This window comes from Tauraco erythrolophus, chromosome Z (assembly GCF_009769465.1).
Source record: "Tauraco erythrolophus isolate bTauEry1 chromosome Z, bTauEry1.pri, whole genome shotgun sequence".
In the NCBI taxonomy this organism is placed as follows: Eukaryota; Metazoa; Chordata; class Aves; order Musophagiformes; family Musophagidae; genus Tauraco; species Tauraco erythrolophus.
The window spans coordinates 2688637-2704388 of record NC_141496.1 but is presented as its reverse complement, the minus strand read 5'-3'; the positions used below and the strand labels follow the sequence as shown (position 1 = coordinate 2704388).

The window sequence follows — 15752 nt, the reverse complement described above, 5'->3', positions numbered from 1 at the left end:
CGGGGTGACCTTATAGCGGTCTTCCAGTACCTCAAGGGGGCCTACAAGAAAGATGGGGAGAGGCTGTTCAGGAGGGCCTGTTGTGATAGGACAAGGGGTAATGGTTTTAAAATAGAGGGAGGTAGATTCAGGTTGGATATTAGGAAAAAAATTTTTACCATGAGAGTGGTAGAACACTGGAACAGGTTGCCCAGAGAGATGGTGGATGCTCCATCCCTGCAGACATTCAAGGCCAGGTTGGACGAGGCCCTGAGCAACCTGATCTAGTTGGAGATATCCCTGTTCCTTGCAGGGGGGTTGGACTAGATGACCTTTGAAGGCCCCTTCCAGCCCTAACCATTCTATGATTCTATGATTTTCCCCCCTCCCGAACTACTTTATAGCCAAATCACAAGGTACGCTGCACCTGCACGGTGCTTTGCAGCTAAACCCACACTTGCTAAGCCCAAACAGCCAAGTCCGAACCCGTGCATCCTCGTCAGCGCGATGCTGTGCTCGGAATTATCATAAACCTTCACGACAAGCTGTACTAATGAAACCGTGCTGATGTGGGACGAAGAGAGGGCGTTTGCAGCTGACTGGGAGCACACATGCAGCTGCAAAAGGCTGCAAGTCATGCCAATAGTCTAACATTACAGATAATTACCCATTTAAAGGAAAAATGCCACTATTACCAGCCACTGAGGCCGCTTATTTCAAGGATGCTACTCTAAAGAGTCATCTCCTCCCGTCAAGGATTTCCTCAACAGCCTTGAATCGCAACACTCCATCACAGCTGTATATACCAGCCTTCACTCTGCCACACAAAGCCCCACGGATTTTGCTGAAATCTTGCAACTCGGCGCTTACAAAACAGTTAACCTGCACCACTGCTAGCGAGGTCATCTTGAGTGCCAGCAAGAGGGTTCAACATTCGATATTCTCCAACGTGACTAAATAAAAACAGCCAGGTTTTTCTTTTCAGGTTGCAATTCGTTGCCGTCCATTCACAGGTAACTGCTGTCTTGAATGATTATGGCAGGTCATCCTCCCCGGGAATGACAAACCCAAGTTCATCCTTGCCCTCCTCCTGCTTTGAATTTAAGAGTTAGGTGACCCCAAAGTCACCAAGAAAAGTCAGGAAACAACAGTTAAGTTTTTTTGCAGTCTTTCTCCCCTGTACAGATGACTCCTATTACTGATAAGCATTTTTTTGGGGCATCACTAAAATGCTGGATGGAAACTTTTCCAGAATGGACTTTCTCTTGCAGAAAAAAAAAAGAAAAAAAAAAGAAAAAAGCAGTGCTTGGCAACTATGCTAACAGCACATCTTTATTGCTTACTCTTCCGTAACGTAACTACTGTTTTTGCCTCTCATGATTGGAAAAGTTGTGCAATTTCCTGGGACATCAAATCCCACATATCTAGTCCCCATTATACATAACCCATTACAGCAGAGTTTTCCTCTTTCAGGAGGAAAGCCTACCATGGGCATTTCACAATTAGATTGCATCTTTCTGGCACGCTGCTCTTCTCCAGTGGTTTGCTAGGTCTCATTTTTTTCCCCTCCTCCCTCACACCATCAAGCACATGGCAAAGTTGCCTTCAAACTTATCTCACAAGGCGTTTCCAGCAAGAGGACCATAAGCTCAGGAAGTTCACAGGGCACCAGCCTTCAAAAACCACCTCTGGTTTTGCAACCTAAAGCTTGTTGGCACACACACGTGTCTCCCGCTCGCCCCAAATTCACAGCTCCCAGACCTTCCTCATGCCACAGCCTCTGGCTTGTGTTCCTCAAGAGGTTTCAACGCGGACGTGCTCTAACCCACTGCTTTCCAGGAGCTGAATGTGTGGCCTGGACACTTACCACAGTATGTGTAGATGTGGTTGGACTCGAGGAACCTGACTTTGAGGTTGTGGAGGACCGCAGGTTCGTGCAGGTAGCTCAGGACTGTCAGGTCATTCTCTCCCACTAGGATATCCGGGTTGCGCAGGAAAGGCAGTTCATTTCCTTGGAGGTCAACAGGATATTCGAAGAGCTGAGGAGACACACACAAGAAACATGAGAACACAAGAACCAACAGCTCTTTGAACCTCTTATAACTTACTCAAGCATAACTTCATCCTGATACTACAAAATACTTACACATCCTGCTTTAAATGGAATGAAACCCCCTTTATGCTAAATGCTATAGGGACCTGGATGACACAGCACCAGGTGACAGGTCATCCCCTTGGTAAACGGCTTGGAGCTGGCCAACAGATGGTCCAGGCAGACACTGATTAGTCCACAACCACCAACCTGAGCACACCTGAGTTGTTTTCAGGGCAGCCTTGGGGCAAACAGCCTTTAGCCAGCTCCGAGGCAGGCTCCACTAACAGGCACCATACAGAAAACCACAGCTTCATCTGATCTGAGCATCTTCATGCTCTTTGAAAAGCAGCCTCATTTCAAACTATAGAATCATAGAATCACAGAATGATTTGGGTTGGAAGGGACCTCAAAGATCATCCAGTTCCAACCCCCCCGCCATGGACAGGGACACCCTCCACTACACCAGGTTGCCCAAAGCCCCATCCAACCTGGCCTTGAACACTTCCAGGGATGGGGCAGCCACAACTTCTCTGGGCAACCTGTGCCAGTGCCTCACCACCCTCAATGTAAAAAATTTCTTCCTTAGATCCAATCTAAATCTCCCCTCTTTCAATTTGAATCCATTGCCCCTTGTCCTATCACTACACGCCCTTGTAAAAAGCCCCTCTCCAGCTTTCCTGTAGGCCCTTTAGGTACTGGAAGGCTGCTGAAAGATGACCCCGCAGCCTTCTCTTCTCCAGGCTGAACAGCCCCAACTCTCTCAGCCTGTCTCCATAGCAGAGGTGCTCCAACCCTTGCAGCTGGAGCTAGACCATATCCTTCCCCATCAGAGTGATTTCTCAACTCGATTTTAATTCAAGTTACTTTTATACTCAAAACCTTACACACCTTCAGGCAGAGAAGGACATGGAAAAGCACAGTGTCCCTGCTGCTAAAATATCTGAAGAGCCAGGTTATGCTGTTGAGGCATATGGCTGCCCATACGCTAACTATTTTTAACTCACCCCTAAACGAACAGCAGAGCCACCAACTACAGAAAAAGTGTAGGGTTTTTTTTCTTTTATAGTGGTGGAAAAAAAGAAAAAAAGCCTCTGACGTTGCTTCCCACAGGGTGTCTCAAGGAAGGGGTCCGGATGCTCAGCTCCCAGCAGAACAGAGGAATCCCAGTTCGTGAGCAAAAGGGCACCACTGCCGTCGCATCGGCACTGGATCGCTGCCCGTGCAAACAGCACTCAGAAAACCGACCCAAGTGCACAAGGACAGGCTCACACAGCTCATCTGACAACCTCAAGCTTGTTTTATCCTCCAATTCCATGTTGCCAATGCCAATTTTCAAGAGTTTGTGCTCAGCCTCACGTTTAATGGCAAACACAGCAGGGACCCCTTGCGATATTTAAAAATCATCTCCTCATTCAAAAAGAGTACTCTTGCATACAGACTACAGCCCAAAAACCACAAAATCCATGAAAATTCACTTAAAGCACGAGGACAAAAGAGAAGCACTAAACAGTGTGGTAATGCGTGTCGGCTGCAGGAACAAAAGGCTCTCACAGCTCCGCATCCCCCCGAAGATACATACGCTTGGTACCTCCATCTGATGCACACGTGCATTGCTCCCCTTCTCTAAAGCTTTTCAGCCCCACGTGACCTGGGTCCAGGCAGGGTTTCATACAGAAGAGCAAACAGGAGTCTCTGGGAGCACCTGCAGCAAGCTGCAGTCTCTTGCACAACCCCAAAATGAGATGTTCCCGTGTTTCTTCATGACAGCGACATGCTCATTAAGCTACTGTCTACAACACCTAGTAATCCTTTAATCTCCTTGTACTTTAATGTTGCTAACCTCAAGCTCAGCTGTACAAAAAGGCTAGACCTTGTAGGACTTCGTTGCCCCTTTGGTTTCCAGGAAAATACCCAGATTAAAGAGCAAATTTGTTTGTTGTTTTTTTTTTTTCCCGAAGTACAAAAGAGTTCCCAGCACTCAGCAATACCTGCAACAAGGGGTATTCCTACCTGGCATCAGATGCCACCAGGAGGCAGGGACAAGAAGCTGCATGGAATGGCAGGAACGCACCCAACACGAGCATCATGACCACAAAGCACCAGATCATTAGATAAAAGAAACGCTCAAAGGACGATTGACACGACTTGAAATAAAGAACAATAGATGCAGGATAGTGAATCCAGGAGGTCCAACCACAGGGCTATTGGGCAGGGAGCCCATCAGGAAGCAAGAAGCAGTAACTCATAGTCCTACGAGAACATGTCTGGTGTTTCCAGGGGACAGTGAGGTGGCATCCATGCATCTCCTCATTCAGATGTATCACCACAGAGGCAAAAACCATCTCAAGAGGAGCATCATAGAATCACAGAATCATCCGGTTGGAAGAGACCCTTAAGATCATCAAGTCCAACCATTCACCCTGCACTGTCAGGGTCCCTAAACCATGTTCCTCAACACCAAATCCACATGGTTTTTAAACACCTCCAGGGATGGGGACTCCACCACCTCCCTGGGCAGCCTGTTCCAATACTTCACAATCCTCTCTGTAAAGAAATTTTCCCTGATATCCAACCTAAGTTTCCCCTGGTGCAACTTGAGGCCATTCCCTCTCGTCCTGTCATTCCTAATGTGGGAGAAGAGACCGACCCCCATCTCCCTACAACTTCCTTTCAGGTAATTGTAGAGAGCGACAAGGTCCCCCCTGAGCCTCCTCTTCTCCAGACTGACCAGTCCCAGCTCCCTCAGCAGCTCCTCATAGGACAAGTTCTCCAAACGCTTCACTAGTTTCGTTGCCCTTCTCTGAACCCGCTCCAGCACCTCAACGTCCTTCTTGAAGTGAGGGGCCCAAAACTGGACACAGTACTCCAAGTGTGGCCTCACCAGTGCTGAGTATAGGGGGACAGTCACTTCCCTGTTCCTGCTGGCCACACAGTTTCTGATCCATGCCAGGATTCCGTTGGCTTTCTTGGCTGCTTGGGCACACTGCTGCCTCATGTTCAATCGGCTGTCGACCAGCACCCCCAGGCCCTTCCCTGCTGTGCAGCTTTCCAGCCACACTTCCCCAAGCCTGGAACGCTGCAGGGGGTTGTTGTGGCCAATCATCCACCCTTCACCCTCCTCAAAGACCTGCCCTATGCTGGAAGAGCAAACTGGGGAGGACGAGCACATCCAGGGCTGTCCTCAGCAGAACCAAGAGCTCCACGCGCAAACCAAGGCGCGCCGGGCGCAGACTTCAAGGCGAAGGACCTTCTTCACCATCCTGGCACGTTCACATACTGCAAACGGCCCGCACTTCCGCTGCTTTGAAAGAAGAATTGTTTTGATGAACAGCCTAATCAAGCGTGTCTCATTCCTGTTCTCCATCTTCCCATTAAGTAACAGGGTGAAAATATTCCCCGCAGTACGGAAACGGTCAGCTGGCAGGAGATGTGGATTACTCACCTTCCTCACAGCGTTTTCAATTTGGAGAAAGTGGCCTCTATTAACTCTTTTAGCAACAGAGCTGATGGCCCTCTAAGCAACTAAGGAAGCCCTGTCTGCTCAGTGAAGAAAGCTGGCTTAGGTGGAATTCTTCAGCAAAAACGTATTTATTCTTCCTGGTACATGAGGCACCACGCGTGGGAAATGCACGTCGCGGCAGGCACGTAGGACGGCTGCTCCCTTCTTCCCACCAACCACCCGAATTTTGCAGCTGATGCAAAAGCCACTGGTAACTTCACCTGCAATCCCCCACTGTCACCCGACGTCCCACCCCACCAGCTTCCCGTGCGGGACAGAAGGCAGCTGCTGCTCCTCTGCCTCCATCCTGCTTTGGGGATGATTTATCGCCGACTGCACACACGCCATCAGCCTGGGCTGTTCATGCATTTGAAAGCAGCACTTGCCAAAAAACATCTACATTTAAATGAGTTTCTCATTTTTGTCTTTTAGAGCATTTATTAAAAAAAAAAAAAAAGAAGAAAAAAGGGGTTTGCATAAGATTATACTTGAACAGAAAAACTAAGGCGCGGAGAAAGCTGTTGCGCAGCAGTCATTTCTGCACTCTACGTGATTTTTCCATCAGTACCTAAATTTGAGTAGATGCCACCAACAGCACTCTTTCCAATTTGCTCAGCAGAAAAAAGAATAAACTGGTAATTCTAACATACTGCTGCTCTTTAAAAAATAAAATAAAATTTAAAAAATCATTCTGATATCACAGACTATTACAACTTTGCCAGGGTTGAGAAAAGATGAGAGAGGTCAAGGGCTTTTCTCACAACCTACTTTAACACAAATATCTGGGGAGGGAGGGGACAGGGAAAAGCTAGAAGGGCTAAGGCAATAAAACACATTTTAAAACACTTCCTCAAAAATATGAGATGGCTTAGGCTTCTTCACACATTAATTTGAAGATTTAAATTACTGAAAGGAATAACGATGTTCAAAAGCTTACTGTTTCATCTTCAAGTTTCAGATGGAGGCTTTTATCTCCCTCTTTGTAATCCTTGATGATTTCTGCCGATCTCCAAACTTCATCAGGGTCAGGAATCCAAACCCTAGTGTACTGCAGAGGGAGGGGAAAAAAAGAAAGAGCGAGCTTAAATGCAAGGAAACCTCAGGAAATTAAATCATAAATAAATTAATTCACCACGGATACAATCCCACACTCATTGTAAAGTCAGCGCAGCTAAACCATTTATTTTCATTAAAAAAAAAAAAAAAATCTAATTTTAGGTTTGGGAGTAAACTATAGACCAGAAGTCTGATTTTCAATCAGACTTTCAATCAGGTTTCTCCTGAATGAGGTGTATGCTGGCTTGTTACCCATCTAACAAAGTTGAGTACAGACTCAAAGAAAATAAGAAATTTAATTTCCCTGGAAAAAAAAACAAAACAAACAGACTTCTAGAAGATTTTATGAAATAACACAATTCCCCCCCGCAGCAAACCGTACACCAAAGCATATTTCTTGTGCACAAAGCAACGATAGGTTGCTCCCCACAGAGCAAGCCCTAACCCAAACCCACCACCACGGAGCTAATCAGGCAACAGAGGACATCAAAGCCAACTTCAGTTGAGAAGTAAACCTGCAAAAAGGCTTCAAGGCTCCAGAAAAAACACTTCCATGCAACGTTTAACCTTTTTAGCATCTCCAAAGTTTAGGCCACCCTTATGCCCCCAAAAGGAAACCCCAAAGGTGGACCCATACAGCCCAGCCAAAGCATCCATGAAGAGACAAAATCCAAAAGTGATCAGCATCACTCACACGTAACGAGATTACGGCGTGGCACAGAGCCACAACACCTCCTGCTAATGAGATTTAATTTGCTTTTATGATGCAGAGATAAATACTCTGCCCAGGCTACACAAAAGCATCCCCCCCGTGCCGAGCAAGTAACTGTTGCTGTGCTGACATCTCCAGTGCTTGCTCTCAGGAGTCGGGACAAACGCATTGCGGACCCAGCAGTAACACTGCAACCTCCATGCATGGGTTTCCCTTGCCCTCTACATCCACCTTTCTTTTTGCCAGAGCAGGCACGAGTTTCTCTGCTCATAGGGCTGCCATAGCCAAAGAACTCGAAAGGACCCGAAATTGCTCCATCCCTGCAAGGAGTTCACCTTGAGTCAGGCTTTTGGTGCTGGATACAGACTCATAAAGCCAGCCTGATCCTAGACTCAGCCAGCCAACACAAGAGTCAACAGGAACACCTCAACGATCACTTATTTATAGGCATTTTGGGGGTGGGCACGTGCCCCTCCAACTCTTCCTGCTGATTGAAACGAATGCTATATAAACTTATTCTTACACAAAACACAGGGGTTGGGGGAAATCCCAGCAAATCCAAGCGACACCAGCACCCTAGCACCAGAGATGGTTTTGGATGGCCAAGTAACACTCGGAGCAACCCAAGAGTTAAAGCAGCAGCAGCTGTCTAACAGGCCACTCTGCAGCTGAAGAGCAATAGATTTTTATATGTATTGCCCGTAATTATTTTTAGAGCTGCTCAATAGCTACAGCAGCGGGAACCCTTGGATGTTAATGGAGCTACACAAATACATTGCCAGAGCAGCAGTTTTACCAGGGAAGAGGGGGAAAAGCAATAAAATCAATAAGTGGGCTTTTCTCAGCACACCATCTCTAGCACTTCGCGAGCTTTTGGTGCCTTCTTTGCCAAGAGGACAAAGAAACCAGCCTTTGCTGGTTTGGGACCCCCAGCCCAACATCCCCTGCTCCCCTCTAGCAAGCAGCACTGAGAGAGATGTAACATCTCTACAGCATGGCCAGGAGCCCCCTTTTTTGGCTGGACCACGAAACAAAGAGTAAGTGCAGCCAGCGAGGTGGCGATGCATCACTTTGCATTCCTCACCCCCTGCACCTCGCCCCAGTTTCTCCATGCTCTGACACCACAGGAAGGGCTTTTACAGACCATTGCTGTGGCTCTCCGCCCTCCTGCAAAGCGCCTTGCCTGCCTTTTCATCCCCACCACCACGGTTTCATCCAGTGCCAGCTCTCTGCTGGCACAAGAGAGATCAAACGCGTTCTAGAAATGCCCAAAATATCCAGGGATCAGGATGTACCCGGCTCAAGGCAGCCTGAGAAACAAGACATGGCTGGTGTTGGCTGGAGTTCTGCAAATTATCCACCTGCACAAGGGGCTGGGCTGAGCCATGGACCTGCTTGGACAGACAGATGCAGAGAGGGGCACCTTGACCTCAAAGCAACTCAAAAACCACCAGGGTGGTGCTTGTGCATGTTTTAGAGGCTGAAATTTGGGTCTACCTCCAGCAGAAGTAAGAGGTCACATTTCATGGTGGCAATTCATCGCTGGGAGCCACCCAACGCCCAGGTGAGATGTAGGAACCATTGGCGGAGGGAGGCAGCTCTCCGCATCCACCACCCAGGGATGGACTTACAACTTGGTGGTGAAAGATTTCACATCCCATCAGCCATGCCAGCCACAAAACTACTGGATTTTAATAACACCACCGATTCTCCAAGACTCTTTGCATACACAGATGTGCGAGGGATCGCACAGCACAGAAGGCAATAAGATACAGAGGTTTTCAAGGTCTCAGGACCCCTGGGAGTAACTCGTTCCCCAGCTGGGAGATCCCGAATGCAATCGCTGTCCCAGCACAAGCACTCCCGGCACCGAGCGCTTCCCATCTTGCTGAATAGCTGCAGGCTGTTAGGGAGAATAGGCTGTTATGAATGCATTTCCCCAAGCATCTATAATGCTGTCCTCTCGTGCGTGCGCGCGCACACACGTCCAAAATCGGAACCACGATTTTCTTTGTCGAGCGTTTTCACCGTCCTCCCCTCCTTGCTGTGCTCCAGCAGAGACGCAAGCCCTCCAGGCAAGGCAGGCAGCTACACAAACCCGCATCCAACCCTTCCCTTTCACACATAAATCCCAAGTATGTCAAGCCATACAGCGCTGAAATAAAAAGCACTTTGTCATTCTTAGATCTTTACAAGGCGAGCTTTAATTAAAACCCACAGGGGCTTGGAGGCAGCCCACGGTGGGGGTGTGCTGGAGCACCACGCTCACGTCGCCTGCCTTCCCTGCCTCCAGCTTCTGCGACCCGCTCCCTCCAAAGCAGCTTCACACACAGCACGTTTGCCAACTAAATTCATACAGATGAGAGCCACCGTGTCACCACAAGCATGTCCCCAGGCAGGTACCCACCTGGGCAGGAGGAGAGCATCTCTTTGAACCTCTGCTTTCATAATCTCACCTCTAGCATAATTATTCTATTCTATATGTCATGTCCTGGCTTCGTTAGCTTTAACAACTTCTTGATCTTCTGCAGGAGCTTGTTAGGAAGCGAAAGGGCAGGTGGGTCTAACTCAAAGCACTAGGACTGGAGGACCAGCCTGACTTCAGGCTCAGGAAACACAACCCTGGGCAAACCACTCAACCTCCCGACACCCCAGTGTCACCAGAAGACAGACAGAAGGCAGAAAGCAAAGCATTTCTTTAATGCTCGAAGATGCCTTTGAACAAGGTGTTAGCGTGAACTGGAAATAGCTCTGCTTGCTCAGCCTCTGAAGAAAAAAATAAAACAAAAAGTAAGTTTTGTTTGAACCAGATTGCCAACAAACCAAAGTGATTCAGTGCTCTCAAAGCCTCTCGCATTATTCCACCCAGATTAAGCTTAATAAATTCAATCCCTGCCTCCCGATTTGATTAAGGTTTTAGCAGGCTGCCGCTACGGATGCGGATTAAAACCAACATTGAATGAGAAGAGGAGGGTTTTGTTTTGCCATCTGACAAAACCAGCACCAGCTCGGTGCTGGCCAAAGGCACTCCCAGCAAACTCCACGCGATGCGCTCGGCGGATGCTCCAGCGAGCAGGAAGGGACGCTGGTCCGCACAGCAGTTACACTGACAGTGTGTACAATCTCCCATTAAATTAAGAAAATGGTGTAGTTTTCCATTAAATTAAGGAAAAAAAAAAAAAAACGCTTAAAAATTAGCTACATCAGTTTAGTCTGGGCTGTTTGGTGGTTGCAACGGTCTTCATGGCAAGCTGGAAGTCAGCAAATCCACCTTTATTATTATTGTTTTTTAATCCCCTGAGTTATTTCAGGAATGGCAATACTGACAGCTGACCCGGGAAGTTTTCATTGCTCCTGGGTCAAGGGCACTTTTCCAGGGGCATCTATCCAACAGGAATGCAGCCAGAGGGAAGGCATGGCAGAAAAAACACAATACCAGCAATAAAACAGCACTGACCACCTAGCAATTAGGAATTCAGGAACGACGATTAATATGTACTATCTCACGACCAAAGTTCTTCCACACAGGTTAAGAAAAACTCATTAAAGGACTTTAGTAGAAACCACAGACCGTGATGTGCACCTCAGAGAAACCAAAGGTGAACACACAAATGTCAGCTAAGAAGGAGACTGGGACAAATATCTGTATATTTTTCTTTGTAAAGCAAGCAAACTTCTACCTTCCCCCCTTTGCAGTAGGCTTATTGTCAACTTCATTTTATATTGTTCAAAGAAACAACATGTTCCAGCATTACTGGATGCTCTCGAAGAGGACAAAAACACTTATGAAAGGGAATAGCATGAGCTCAGTCCTGGCTTCCCCAAGAATATTTCCATTTATATAGAATCAGAGAATGGTTTGGGTTGAAAAGGACCTCAAAGATCATCCAGTTCCAACCCCCTGCCATCGGCAGGGACACCCTCCACTACACCAGGTTGCCCAAAGCCCCATCCAACCTGGCCTTGAACACTGCCAGGGATGGGGCAGCCACAGCTTCTTAGACATGTGAATGGTTTATCAGTCAAATTTCAAACAACATGGTAACTACTCTTCAGATCTCACAAGCCATCTATGACTAAAATTAAAGTGTTCCCAAACTTCACTTTTCCCAAGCAAAAAGAGCAAAATACAAGATCTACCTTAAATTAAAAGAGATCACACCAGACAGCACAATTTGGGGTTTGGATGTAATTTTTCTTTTCCTTATTTTTTTTTTTTAAACCACTATCAAAGATAACTCCACAAAGATAATTTAAAGAGACTCTTGCAGAAAAAAAAAAAAAATAAAATCAGAGAACTCTCCTTGCAGCCACTGTGCATGGATGCTAACAGCATCCCCTTCCAGCTCCGCACTAAAGCAAACGAACTTCTCTTCATTAACTTGCACTGGGCGTGCAGTCTTGGGCTGAACTGGTGGGGTCACCGCTGTATTGTTGCCCACCCACCGGTGTTATGCCTACCACAGCAGGATCCCACATCCCCGTGATTAACAGGTGGTTATTTATGGAGTTACTTAGCTGTGCTGAAGGTGCTGGTGCAAACCACCACGCTTGTTGGTGCTGGGAAGAGTAGCTCAGTGAGTGCTGTCAGCAGGACGGCAGGGAAATGCACTGGCTTCCAGGGCTTTCCTGGGCTCTTGCAGCCTTAAAAATCCTTCCCGTCCCACTTGGCAATGACTCAGGAGAAAAATCTGCTTCGCCCATGACGCAGCAAGGCGAGGTGCTTCGGCAGCAGGGCAAAAACCTCTCTGTTAAGCGACTTGTGGATCATTAACCTTTTTATTTTTATTATTTACAATATCGAACTTCAGGGCAGATGGCAAACCGTAATCCTCCCTTTCCCATCCTCCAAAAGAGATTTTCATCCCAGGAGAGATTTCTCCCCTGCCAGACAGACAAGCAAAGCCCATATTTAGGTCAGAGCTCCCCAAGCTGAGCCATGACTCCGGGACCAACTGGCTCCCACATCTCACCCCAGGCTGGCTTCTCCATTAAGTGCTGGGTACCACTGGCCGGAAAACCCTCACAAGGGTCAGGAGGGGATGTCAGAGGGTTTCACTGGTCAGGCATGGATGCTCCAGCATGGCACACGTCTCCACTTCCCCCCTTCTGCAGCGCTGCTACTTGATACCAGGACACCATACACGAGCCCAGCAGCCCCCGGCACGAAGCCCACCTTCTTCCTCACCGTAAAAACCCAAAGAGGCTGAGGTCATGATTGGCAAATTCACATTTCAACACACAGCAAGGGACACACACTACTCCAACATCATGCTCAAGAGGTAGGAGGGAGGGGGGAAAATAATAATATTGTGTTTTACTTGCTTAATAAAAAAAACCACACAAAAAACATGATTTTGAGCTACAGAATGCAAACGTTAACTTGTTGAGAGTGTCAAATGCAAAGGGAACAACCGTGGCATGCTGCAGAAGCATCTCTAATTACTCAACATGGGAACGAGCAATTTGTGTGTTTCTCAGGGCTGACGAAAACGCACAAACCCAAACAGCTGGGCCAAGGCAGGTGAGAATAATCTGCTCTGTGTGTCTGAGTCCCCATCCTCCTCACCGTTTCAGCGCGGAGACGGACCCAGGGAAAGCACACAAACGCCTACCCAGTGCCCCTGACAGGGTGGTGCTCCTAAATTTGGGGCAGAATCTCTTTTCATCCCAGAGCGCTGCAGGAGCCGCTGGAATTGAGCTAGCAAAGCACGTGCTTCGCTGGTGCCTCCCTAGGCACGGGGATATTTTCCTCCTCCTTGAAGTGCCGTCACACTGATGGATGGCTCCACGTCTCCCACCGGCACTAAATCTGCTCTATTCCTCTTTGCTGAATTTTATTCCCCAGCCCAAATTAACTCAGAGGATGATTTGCATAAAGTGTCACAGCAGCTGAGCAGTACTCAGCCGCTCGGACAAGCAGCACCTGCAGCATTTATCCACCAGCTCATTAGCAGCATGTCTAATGAAAGGGGGTTTAAAAAGCTTCAGTTCCTCATTGCACTAGTCTCACCTCACCGACGGCGGAGGTAAAACGGGCACCGAGCAGGTCGGGGCTTGCCCGCAGCCCCAGCACCAAGCTCCCCGCAGTATTTCTATCCTGAAGTCTTTGCTTTAATTAAATATGATTTCCAGGACTAATCAATAGTCTCACATGTAACTAACAGCCAACTCCTGCCTTCCCACCCTCTCCCCTACCATTTCTTCCACAGCATCTCAGCGGCGCTCGTTACTGCAGGCTTAATTAAGACTGACAGGTTCAGCACCAAGGTCTCGGGCACACACACAGCCCCCGCTCTCGCTGCAGCAACGGGTTGAAATGCAAAATCCCTCTTGGAATACGTCCTTAGACGCTGCTAAACCAAGTAGAGCTCCAGGTGCTCTGGGACAGTACAAACAAACCGTTCTGTCCTAATTTTAGGGGAAAAGCAGCCCCTCTCAGGCAGGGGAGCAACCCCCTCATAGGCTGCGGGACCAGGATTTGCTCCAGGCAGTGCAACACCTCTTGTATTTTTACTTTTCTTCTCTAAGAAACAACAAAACCTCTCTGCCAGGGTCAACAAGACTCCACCCAGAGGGGATGCGCGTTATCGCCTGCATCGCCGCTAACGAACCGTCCTCACGGTGGCCCGGGATGTTACAGGAGGAGATCTGTGCCTGTTTAATTGAAGCTGGCAGCACTCGGGGTCTCGCTGCCCTCCTGCAGCGTTACCTCTCCAGCCCTTGCATCAGGTCAAGCACAGGAGCCCTTTGCCTCTGGTTGCTCCGAACAGCAGCAGTGAAGCATCCGAAGCAAGGATGCAGGGAGGAGCTCAATGAAATCGCAGGGTCTGAGGCAAGGCTGCCCCTCTGGATGCCTCAACCTGGATTTAAAGCACGTGCTGCACAGGAGGATCTGCTACAAACCCTGGCAAAGTCCCTCCATAACTTAATATTCACCTGCATTAGCTGCACCAAGAGACAGCAGCCACCGGTCTGCTGGGTGGAAGGAGCTTTCTCCATCCAGGTCCTGTCCCATTGAGGAGCAGGAAGAGGGGATTGCCACCCCAGTGAGCCATAGAAAGCACTGAGGTTCTCCTCTTCTAGGCCTGGCTCAGCCCTGCAAGACGCTCACCATTTTCTCCACAAGATGCTTAGCCATCACCACCCAGTCTCTTCCACGCTGCCAGAAAGAGGGATGCTCTGCACATCCCTAAATCACTGCAGAGTCCCTTGGGAAGCCCAGAAAGTCCAGCACTAAAGCCAACTCAGGTAATCGTGCACTTGACTTGCAGCTCCTCCTGGAAGAGCTGCAGGCAGCAGCAGTTTGGAGCAGGAGGCTCAACACTCCCTTCCCAAGCATCTCCCCTGCATCCAGCACCCATGGGATGCTCACAGCCACCCTCCAGGGCTCGTCACCTCTTCTTCAAGTCATTGATTAAGAAATTGCCATATTGCACAGGATCAAGGAAAAAAATCCTTGACCTGGCGTCTAAGGGGAATCAGGTCTAAGGGACCCGTGGTCCTAACTCAGCCATGCAGCCAGTATTTTTATTCCAGTAAGGGTTACTGGGGTTTTTAAGGACTTGGTTTTTGGCTTTTTTAATTAAAAACTCCATGTGGAGGCCAAGTGTCTCTGTAGCTTGACTTTTACCAAATAGCCTGTCATATCGCAAAAGTTAAACCCTTCCAGGCTACTTTCTGCAAATCCCTGTTGATTGGCATTAATTACCCTTCTCTCGCCTAATTCTTGATTAATCAAAACCTTGAGCAGTGCTCTGGTGTAATCTCATCTTCATAGTCCCATTCCTCATCTGAACTCCACTTAAGCACCTTGATGAACATAGGCTGGATCCAAAAACTACTCAGTATACACTATATACATTTGACTATTAATAAAGTAGTTAAAAAATGGCTTTTGAGTTTTAATTCAGTAGTTAAAAATGGCCTTCCACCCCAGGTTTTCAGTCCTCTATCTAGAACGTGGCCTCGTGACACTTTAGGGAAGGAAACTCAGGCATGTTCATTCCCCAGAGCAGTGAACACCCTTCATTAAACAATTTTATATTAAAGTGATCCTGGGAGAAGCCAGGCTCAGCAGCACAGGGCAGGGCAGCCCCAAGCATGGGACATGGCCAAGGGACACCAGGACTTCCAACTGGAAACTTTAAAAACAGCAGCTGCTTCTAGGTTGTAGCTGCAGTAACACCCGTGGCATCCAGTGTCACAAGCATCTTCCAAAATTCAGGGTGTACACCACCTCACCCCTGGAGCACTCAGAAGTCCTTCTCCACTTCCCCCAAACAGCACCAACAAAATCTACCTTCAATTGCAGAGCAACCTCTCCACCAGACTGGATTTTCAACCTTATTAGAAAGAAGTAGCTGGATTAATCAACCTGTACAGATATCCCTCACCTCTCCAGAAGACGT

The 15752-nt window shown here is 48.1% G+C and overlaps 1 protein-coding gene across 1 annotated transcript in view; it reads right to left on the bottom strand.

The window, feature by feature from the left end:
* The window catches only part of MYO5B (myosin VB), a 133553-nt gene extending 124825 nt beyond the window's left edge, over window positions 1–8728 (bottom strand). Inside the window, 4 exon segments of the mRNA XM_086629200.1 lie at window positions 1847–2018; window positions 6511–6621; window positions 8637–8701; window positions 8704–8728. Of these exon segments, the coding sequence (XP_086485326.1) occupies window positions 1847–2018; window positions 6511–6621; window positions 8637–8701; window positions 8704–8728 (373 nt within the window).
* Window positions 8729–15752: the final 7024 nt, after the last annotated feature.